This window comes from Camelina sativa, chromosome 10, assembly GCF_000633955.1.
Source record: "Camelina sativa cultivar DH55 chromosome 10, Cs, whole genome shotgun sequence".
Classification (NCBI taxonomy): domain Eukaryota; kingdom Viridiplantae; phylum Streptophyta; class Magnoliopsida; order Brassicales; family Brassicaceae; genus Camelina; species Camelina sativa.
In genome coordinates, this window is record NC_025694.1 from 21,262,179 (window position 1) to 21,272,778 (window position 10,600).

Consider the following 10,600-nt stretch of genomic DNA (forward strand, 5'->3'; position numbering starts at 1 on the left):
TAAATTTTCTGACCGTTTACGGCTAAATGTTTATATTAATTTTTAACCCGCAATATACTTCATCACCATTTGTTTGTTATATTTAGTTTGTTTTGTTTAGTGTTTGAGATTTTATTTTCATTTTAATTATTATAACAAAAAATAAAGGATCTAAATACATAGAAAGTCATTTATACGCTATGATTAAGTCACATTTTCCTAATGATTTAACTATTTTTCACAATCATAGTTAAATCAAATTAATTTTATATGTCCAATGTTCTAATATTAATATTGTTGACAAATAATAAAATTAGGATTTAACCCGTATTAGCACAAATTTAATAATATTTTATTGATTCTCACATGTTATCTTTATAACCCATCTACTATATAACCATATTATATAGTATTTTAATTTTTTTAATATTACATAGTCGTAATATTTTTAAAATTTTATTAGGTTTATATATATATATATATTAATTATAATATTTAAATAAATATGAATCAAAGTTTTCTTACGTTAAGAATCAAAACTTACAGGTTTTGGAAAACAAAATAGGAATCAAATTGTTGTTTTTTTTGTTGCAAAGGATTCCGAGATATAAAATCTTCAATACACAATAGAAGATGTGGTTAAATATATCATAATTTTTGTTTTCATATTTATTCTGCTGTATTTTTGTTAGTTGGAGTGATATGTAAAATTTTTAGGGATTAGTTTTGTAAATAAATTTTTTAATAAGTACAAATAAAAGGATAGAAGCCAAAATGTACTTAAAAATGTATATAGAGAGTTCTAAATTATCCTATATGAGAATAAAGAACTCTCGACATCCCATCATTTAAAAGAGAATAAAAAATAGAGTAAATTGTAAATATAACGTCTTTATCATGTTTACTATTAAAACCTTCTAATAACCATTTTACTCAATGTTGAAAACAATCAAAACATTGCGAAAAATCACTTGAAATTCTTTTCTCCACCAGATATGTGAAAACTAAAATGCTAGAAATTACGCACAAATAGAGTATTAATAAAGTGAATATTGTATATATATAATATACTATACTACATAGATATGATCGTCAATAGATTTTGTTTTAGAGATATGCAAATTAGATGGCGTGAATTTATTTAAATCTAAACGCTCACTAATGGTTTTTTTTCTTGACACTTTCCACCTTAACTTTTAACACTTAACTTTTAACACTGCACATCATTTTTTCTTTCTTTCATCTAATCATTTAACATCCAAATCAATTTTAACCTCTCCAATGGTTTTGTTTAATAAAATTCAACACCTTACACCACAATTTTCACTTTCTATTTTTATTTTTACTTAATTTGATAACAACACATTTATAGTTATTTAAAACTAATAAAAATTACATTATTATTTTTTAATTTAATTTTATATTTTTTGCTAATATTTTAATATAACAAAAATAAAATTATTATTATTAAAATAAATAAAATTACACAAACTTCAAATTCGGAAAATACAAACACACGGACATTTGTGTTTAGAAACTTCAAATTTAAAAACCTCTTTAATAACGGAACATCCCAAATTTTGCCAATATGTGTTTCACTATATCTTTTTGCAATTCATGATGGACATTTGAATCACGTAATTGACATCTAGCACGCACATGATTGCAAAAGCAGGTAGCACCTCGGTAGAGAATGGTTGTGATGTACTAGAACCACTTGCCTCAGACTGATCATAATCAGTCCAATATTGCGCATATGTATCTCGCTCATCCTCAACAATCATATTATGTAATATACTACATGACCGCATGATCATAGCTAAATCAGCTATGTCCCACAAATGTGCTGGTTCGCGAATGATTTTTAAATCGAGCTTGTAACACTCCAAATTCACGTTCGATGTCCTTCCGACATCCTTCTTGGTGTTGTGCAAATAACTTGTCTGGTTCACTTTGAGGAAGACGAATTGATTTGACAAAAGTTGGATAAGAAGGATGGATACCATCAGCTAGATAGTATGTCATATCATATGGGCGTTGGTTCACAAAGAAGTTCACTTTTGGAGTATTTCCTTGTTCAACATCATCGAACACTGGTTAACGATCTAGAACATTGATATTGTTCAATGTGCCTGGACACGTAAAAAAAACATGCCATATCCATAGATCATGAGATGCAATTGCTTCAAGAATAACAGTGGTGGTTCCCTTATCTCCTCGAGTAAATTGACCTTCCCACGCCGTAGGACAATTTTTCCATTCCCAGTGCATGCAACCAATACTTCCAATCATCCTCGGAAACCCTCGCATCTCGCTGACATGCAAAATTCCTTGGAGGTCATCTTGAGTTGGAGCTCTGAGATACACTTGCTCATACAAATGTATGATTCCATTACAAAATCTACGCAAGCACTCCAATGCTGTAATACCTCCGATTTTGATGTACTCGTCGACCGCGTCTGCCGCCATACCATATGCTAACATTCGCATAGCTGTGGTACATTTTGCTAATGGGGATATACCTTCTTTATTGGCTGCGTCAACTCGTTGGGTGAAGTAGTTGTTACTGCTTGACAAGTCACCAACGATTCGGAGGAAAACTTGTTTTCGCATCCGGAATCGACGACGAAACATTGCATCATCATATGTAGGTTGATCGACAAAGCCTTCGTCAATCAATCTTTGGTTCGCGGCTACATGATCTCTCTTGAATTATTTTCTCATGCTACGACCTGGATAATCTTCTTCTATTTTGTTTTGATGCTCTCTAAATCGGTTCACGATGTATCTTTCTTCAATTTCTGACTGTCGTTTGTAAGCTTCAACATCAAAAGGAAAATCAGATGGATCCATTGAGGATTGTGTTATTGATATTTTTTTAGTAAGATGAGGATTGTGTTATTGGTATACAAAACTGAAATAATGAGGTTTCATTTATAAGAAATTGAGTGGTTGATATCATCGGATTCCAAACAAACATTACATTTACTTAATTAATAGATATGGATTAGATTTTGTGATAAAAGCCGAAAGTCACGGATTTCATTGTTGGAGAAAGAGCCAAATACACATTATTAAAGAAAAAGAAAAACAAAATGGATTAGATTCTCGGATAAAAGTCGAAAATGATGGGTTACATTGTCGGAGAAAGAGCCAAACACGCATTATTAAAGAAGAAGAAAACAAGCAAACATTATTGAATAAGAAGAAAACAAGCACACATTATTAAAGAAGGAAAAAAACAAGCAAACATTATTAAATAAGAAAAAAACAAGCACACATTATTAAAATACAAAGAGACATACACACGTTATTAAAGCAGATCGAAACAAGCACACATTATTAAAATAGAAAATGCTCTTTTTGACTTAGCTTTAGATACATCTTCATCTTCTTAGTTGGTTTGCCTCCTCTTGCCTCATGGTTATTTTGTCCAATCGTTCCAAATCTTGCGTCTTGAATTGTTTGAATTCATTCCACTCTTCGTTGACTACTTCCAAAGTTGTGCCCTTACCTTTCTTTTTCCCGTTTTTTAGCTGCATCTCTCCCCATTGGACGAGCAACAGATCCTACAAAACTGGAATCACTTGCATTCCTCTCACAGGATCTCTTCGATCCACTGCTCCCAGATCCAGTGTTCCCTCCTACTTGACTACCATAACGTGATTGATCACGAACAGCTTGCCATTCTGACATTAAATTGAATTGGCCTTTTGTAGAACTTGAATATAATTCATGCGCTTTTGCCAATACATCATTCTCCGACCAGCCGCTTTGTTGTTAACGCTTGGCGTTATCATAAGCACCAATCCATTTACCTAGTTTTTGATTCATGTAGTTGTAATGATTTCTGCATGAAGCTCCGTCGGGAGGAGGATGAAATGAGCAATGCTCATTACAATACTCAGTAATTTTACCCCAATAAGCTTCACTTTTTTGGTTTTTACCAACAATGCTGTCTGTTCCATATTTAATCCATCCACTCAATAACACCAAATTTTGCTCTGTTGTCCATTTGAGGCTTTTCCGGCGAGTTGGAGTTGAATCTTCTGTATTTAGAGTGGCTTCAGCACTGTTCATCCCTCCAAGAGTTATTTGCGTAAAAAATCCAAGAAATTCAATTTCTCTAACATCTTGAACACTTTCATTACCCGTTGGAGTAGAAGAATAAGGAGGTGGTTGAGATGAATATGGCATCATTGATCCATAATATGGATTATAGTTTGGAATGACGGATTACAAAATTTGGTGGAAAGCCGTAATTTGGGATATTTTGGGATTGGTTGAAATAAGGATTTGGATAATTGTTGGGATTTGGAAATGGAAAAGGGTAATTAGTAGAATTTTGGATAGAATTGTTGTTTGGATCCATCCAAAAAAAATAAAAAATGTGAAATAAACAAGAGTTTGTTAGAGAAGAATTTGAAAAATATAGTACAAATGTTGGGTTTTTTTTGTGTCGGAATAAAATGAACCAAGTCTCTATTTATAGAGTTTTAAAAATGATAAATTTTGATATAAAAATTATTTTATAAAAAATTATTTACTATATAATTATTGAATTTGAAATGATAAGATAAGAAAAACATCTCCAAAATCTCACTGTCCAATAAATATACAACACATGTCTCTCTCATATATTTCTTTTTTTTTCGTCAAAAATAAAAAAACAAAAACAAAAACAAAAATTGAATGTTGGCATGTGTTTGTGGGGCCCAAATTTTTTAATTCAACCGTGAATGAATTTAACAAAACTTAATCCACGTCAGTTTTTTCTTTTTTTCAACACTTCCATTGTTGATGGTTTTATATACTTAGTGATGTTAAAATGGACAATCCGGACCTATTTAGGCTCTGCCCGTTTAGATCCTGCCTTTTAATTGAATGATCACTTAAACCCGTTTAAATATGATACCCGTTTGTCTAAAACCCGTTTTAATTACTTAGGCCCGTGTATGCCGTTAGGCCCGTTTACATTATATATGTTTCTTTTTTGAGAAAGGTGTTTCTCCTCCACCTCCTTCACGTCTCGGTGTTCTCCTCCAGCTCCTTCACCAAACCCAAATATGAAAAACACAACGTTACACAAACCTAGATATCAAAAACTCAAAAACCCACAAATCCAATTCAACAAACGAATTAACACATAAAGGATTTGCTCATTTGCTCGAAGTAAAAGTCAGGATTCGTCGGAGTCGTCGGATCTCTTTGTATAGGTTTAAGATTTTTTATCGAAACTTAAAACTCATCCTCAGATCGAGGCCTGGAGGAGAAGGAGGACCACCAAAAACGAACAAGGCGGCGTAACCGGCAAGGGGACGCGAGTAGAAAGATGCTTCGACGGTGAAGCCGATACGGCGGTAAAAATGGTAAAAGAATTGAATGATTGCCCTAAGTACTGAACGGTGTCGTTTTACCTCAAGATTCATAATAAATAAAAATAATCGGGCTACCCAGGGCTACCCATTTAAATTACTTAAAACCCGATAATAAACGGGCTTAAAAAGATACACCCAATTAAAATTATTTGATTTCTTAATGGGTTTGGGTTTAAAAGTAATGTACATTGCCCATTAAGACCTGCGGATGTTAGGCCCAATTTAACATCACTACATATACTTGTACTTATGTGCACAGAGACGACACAACAACAACAACAGATTTTTGGATAGGATATGATCCACCGAAAATCTGTTTTTGTTCATCAAAGTTCAAAAAACTTACACTAATTTTAATTGATTTTCAGTTAGGAAGTCATAAAGCTTAATAGTTTACTGAACATCATTAGCAATAGAATTCTTATTTTTCGTATTTTATTTCTTCATTTTATTGAAGGTTCAAATTTATTAAAATTTAAACCTAGTTTTAAATATTTTGTGCTCATATTTTGACCTTTTTTTTTTCTTTTTTTTTTCAATAGGCACTTTGATTAATACCTCAAAGCAAGCTCCATGCTAACGTAATATATTTTAGCAATCAAATTGGTGTGAGTGACATCTTTAGTTATGTTAGTGATTGGAATTAGTGTCTGAATGAGAAAGAAAATAGAAGTTGTTTCTTAGACAAAAACTCTCAGGCACGGGAATCGAGAACCTCTTACAACCCATGTCTTCCGATGCGAGTGAGATCTTTGTTCGCCGGCGTCAGGGGGTGACAGACCTGGTTAACCTTTTTGCTATCTTTTGAAGCTTTGCTATGTTCTCTTATTCTACTTTTAATTTCTTTCCTCTTAAAAGTTCAAGCGAAACTCTCCAAAAAGTATTCTTTTCTAACGGTTACTTTACTAACGGAAGATTTAATTGTTACTCTACAAGCTCCAATCTGAACCATATCTCGGATGCATACCCGCTCGTGAACCCTGCAACAGAAGCTTCAAAACATTCCAACTGCTCCTCATCTCATACATCTGAGCAAGACTTCATCACTACATCATTTGGCTCTACATCTAGACTAGCATCAGCACTACCATTGTTCCCTTCCCACTAAATTTCGTTGATGGGCTTCTCTTGGACCATCAGATGTGTTTTTTCCAGTGGGAAAGTCGACGACACACAGAAAGCTCATAAGCTGGCGGATGGTCCAACAAGGTGCTTCATCGCCACACGCCACTGTGATCCTACAGAACGGCAGCGAGTCTTGCTCTCATCACACAACAACATCAACCCTAGGGTTTACTAGGCTGGGCTTCTGTGCCTCGATTATCTTTGTGGCCCATTAAAGCCATTGTGGCTCATATCCAGGTATGAATTCTCAACTGATCTGCTTAGTTTTTCTCAAAATCGTGTTTGCTTGATAATGGAGAGAAATGTCTCTCATTCGGTCATAGAAGCACTGCTTTTAGAGAAGACTAGCTTAATCAATCCTCAAAACCGTATGGATATTGCACTTTACTAGTCACCATATGTATGTTTAAGGTTGAAGCTTTGTGGAGTCTCGAACATTATGTGCTATGATGCGTATCAAGACGCTGCCCCTTTCCCTGACCTTGAACCGAGTATGAACCCTCCCAGATCCGATGCCGATAAGTTTATATCAAGCTCACCCTCTTTAGCACCCACTACTTCTGTTTGGTCAAGTTGAGGATTCCTCTATAGTAGAACATTGGTGTCTTTAGAATGGTTTGATAGATTTGTGTGTCGAGGCCATTTTATTAGCTTTGGTTAGATGTTTGCAATGTGTAGCTATAAGTATGAACCTGAACCGACTGTTTTTTTGAACCTGCTACTTATACCCATTGAACCCACTTCCCATCTATCGCCACTAGATCTTAAGCTTGGGTCTGTCGATAACTCTCAAGGCCAAACTGACTACAAGTTTTGTGTAGATTTCCTTAACGTCCATGGCGTTGAGCTTCATGTGAGGGAGGACCCACCTGCTTTGTTACAGTTTGATAAACATTCTCTACGAAACCCGATTGTAGCTTTATCTAGAATCATGAAGTCTATTTCTAAAAGTTTGAAGGACTTGTGCCTATGCTCATGAACTCTCTCCTGTTGGCAAAAAGCCCTCCAACTGTTCCCCATTGGAACACTTTTCTACAAGCTCGAATGCGTTATCTGCTAGAGCCATTTATAACCACTCTTGGGTCGAGGATCCCGTGTAGCCAGGCTTTAAAGAAGAATCCGCATTTGTTCCAATAGACTTCTCAAATATTGTAAAACTTGTTTATGTTGAAAATCCTTTTGATAAGCTCATGGAGCTCTTATCTTTATGCTGCTTTGCTTATGTTAAATCTAGTTGTAAGAACTCACCTCTTTTTGACAATTCAACTTAATTGAAAGCGTTTGTTTGACAAATAAAAAAAGGAATTAGTGTCTGAATCTTTAGGTTCTTATTGGGTGTCATGGTTAAAACTCGAGTTTTTAATGGCATTATGGATGTGAATTATGAATTTAATCATTGGTTGGTTTCTTAAAATTACTAGACTATGGAGGCTTGTGGCAGCAAGATCTAGCTTAGCATATTCTTTGTTGAGTCGAGGTTCGCAAGGTGCACCCATCAACAATGGTGGACCCAGTAAAGAAAAGGGTTGGTTAAAATCTTCAAATATGGTTTTATGTATGAAAATTAGAGAAGTTCAACAGCAAAGTTGGTAATTCTCTAGCTGTTGGTAATATGGTTTTAGGTTCGATTCTCTCATATTACAACATTATTGTTTTTTTCTTTTCATTTTAACTTAAATACATATCATTTTTCTTCTGCATATGTTATTTTCTTTACAAAATCACAGCTTTTCTGTAATTTTTTTTAATTACTTATAAAAATGATTATTTTTAGTGTTTATGATATATCAGTATAATATAAATTATAGGATATATTACTTTAAAAATATTACCTCCCTAATTTTTTTGTCTGGGTCCGCCACTGCCCATCAACATACTCTCTATCTAGTGCTTTTGTTTCGATGTTTTACAAGAAGTTTTGTATTCGGTAAGTGATGATATTGTAAATTCTAGTCGTAAAATTTGTAATTAATCCTATAGTTTCCTGAGTTGTCAGATCTAGTCACGAAGCGGCGAATACACACAGACAAGAAGTATGCTCCCGAAGCTGGAATTGGATAAATATGAAAAGGTTTTATGAAGGCTAATTCGACTGCTTCCACATTGCTATATGTTGCTCACATGTAAGATCAATTTGTAGTTACTTTTGTTTTCTCTCCAATCTTTTCGGTAAGTTGTGCATTTCTATGTCGCTAACAACCAAGGACTTGTATTACATTATTTCTTTCTTTTTTTGGCAACTAAACACCTATATTCTCAAAAATCAAAATTTAAAAATAAATAAAAATACTCTTTTCTAATCTCTATTTGTTATCCCTTGGACTCTACTTCTGTCGCAACTCCATAATTAAGTTAGAAAATGTTTTTAGATACTGTAGACAAACGAACAATAAATTATAAGTTTGGAACAACTATGGTCAAACATTAAATTTGAACATTTTTTTTTGGCAGATTTAATTTGGTTGAAGTGCCAAACAATAAAACTATTTTGAATGCCAAATGAATTTTCAATTTGGGTTACTTATCAATTATAATATGCTTTTTTGTAAAGCCTTTTCTATTTGATTTTAAACTTTATAAAAATGGATTGAAATAAAATGGTATCAAATCAAGAAACCTCAATTTATTTTGGAAAATTTTGACAAATACAAATTTTAATTACCAACTTATGGAAAAACCTGTATGAGAAAATATGTTCAAAATATATATTTTGTATTTCCAATACATAATAATTATGTGACATTTACAGTTTTGTCCCGATTAACTAGAGTTAAAATGACTATAATAATATTTATCTGTAAAACAAAAGTTTATAAGGTTTTGTAAAAAATATTGTTTTTATGCATGTGCACAACAATTCTCTAAACTCTATTTTTAAAAAACAGGAGAGAATACGTTCTAATTAGAAATAACATTCTTTTGACCCAAGAAAAGGCAATAAAAGACTATTTCATTTTAGTATTTCTTTTTGTTTTAAGAGTCAAGTTTGAACCAAAAGCTACCGTTACTCATTTGATGATTTTTCTTGTGGTTTACATAGAGTCATTTGACGCACAAGTTTCACACTGATATTTGAGATCATTAATAAGATAGATGGTCTTAATCATAAATCTAGAAATGAGGTCTTATCCACAAGCCTATCTTCTGTATGGCACTGGGTACACCGTCCACAAATGTGTCTATCACATATTTCAAGTGGACCAGCCTTTCCTTTATGGTTTTAACTTTTAACTATCTGTGACTGAGATTTACAAACATATGTTTCAATGTCGTTATAAAGGAAATTTACTTTAATATTATATAAGAAAAAATTATAAATTTAAAAGTTAAATTTTGTTCCTATTAAAAACACTGGACAAATAAAAATATAAATCCATATGTCGTCAGAAACTACCAAGAATATTGTAAATGTATGTATCATAGGAAACTTGTGAAAATAAAAATGATGATGACTAGTGTATGAAACTCTACATAAACCGAGTATGATACTTTCTAACATCTAACGATAAATGATACTTTCTAAATTTTACACTCTATGTGACAATGTTTTCTTACTAACGTTATCCAACAATAAGTTTTTTTCTTCAATTCTCTTTCGTTAATTGTCATATCGTAACAAATATTGGAAACCTAATCGACCATCGGAATAAAAATCAAGACGCAGAGATATAGAAATTACATTATTTATAAATCAGACATTTGACAATCCGATATAGAAAATGTCTCAGAAACAGAAAAAAAAAACACTGACAATAGGAAATGAAATGAGTAGAGATAATTTATATGAATGTTTTAGAAAGGGAATTAAGCACCGGTGAAGCTTGGGGGCTTGTAGGCGATGAAACTGATGCATTGGACTTGACGGGTGTTGTCGAATCCGATGATCCTAATGAAGGCGTTAGGGTACTCCTTCTTGCACTCTTCCACTTCCTTCAACACTTGAGCAGAGTCAGTACATCCGAACAATGGAAGCTTCCACATTGTCCAGTACCGCCCATCGTAGTATCCGGGTGTGCTTCCGTGCTCACGGTACACAAATCCGTGCTGTACACACATCAGAAAACCATTCAATTCAATTGGTATTGGGCGATTCACATTGTTTTTTTTTTTTTTTTTTT

At 33.2% G+C, this 10,600-nt stretch overlaps 1 protein-coding gene and 1 pseudogene across 1 annotated transcript in view; both read right to left on the minus strand.

Annotated features, from left to right (window-relative positions):
- LOC104720572 lies at positions 1,537-4,351 on the minus strand (annotated as a pseudogene).
- Positions 10,128-10,600, minus strand: part of LOC104719509 (ribulose bisphosphate carboxylase small chain F1, chloroplastic-like) — a 4,466-nt gene continuing 3,993 nt past the window's right edge. Inside the window, exon 3 of the mRNA XM_010437442.2 lies at positions 10,128-10,526. Coding sequence (XP_010435744.1) covers positions 10,287-10,526 — 240 coding nt within the window. The 3' untranslated portion in view covers positions 10,128-10,286. The remainder of the gene's footprint in view (positions 10,527-10,600) is intronic.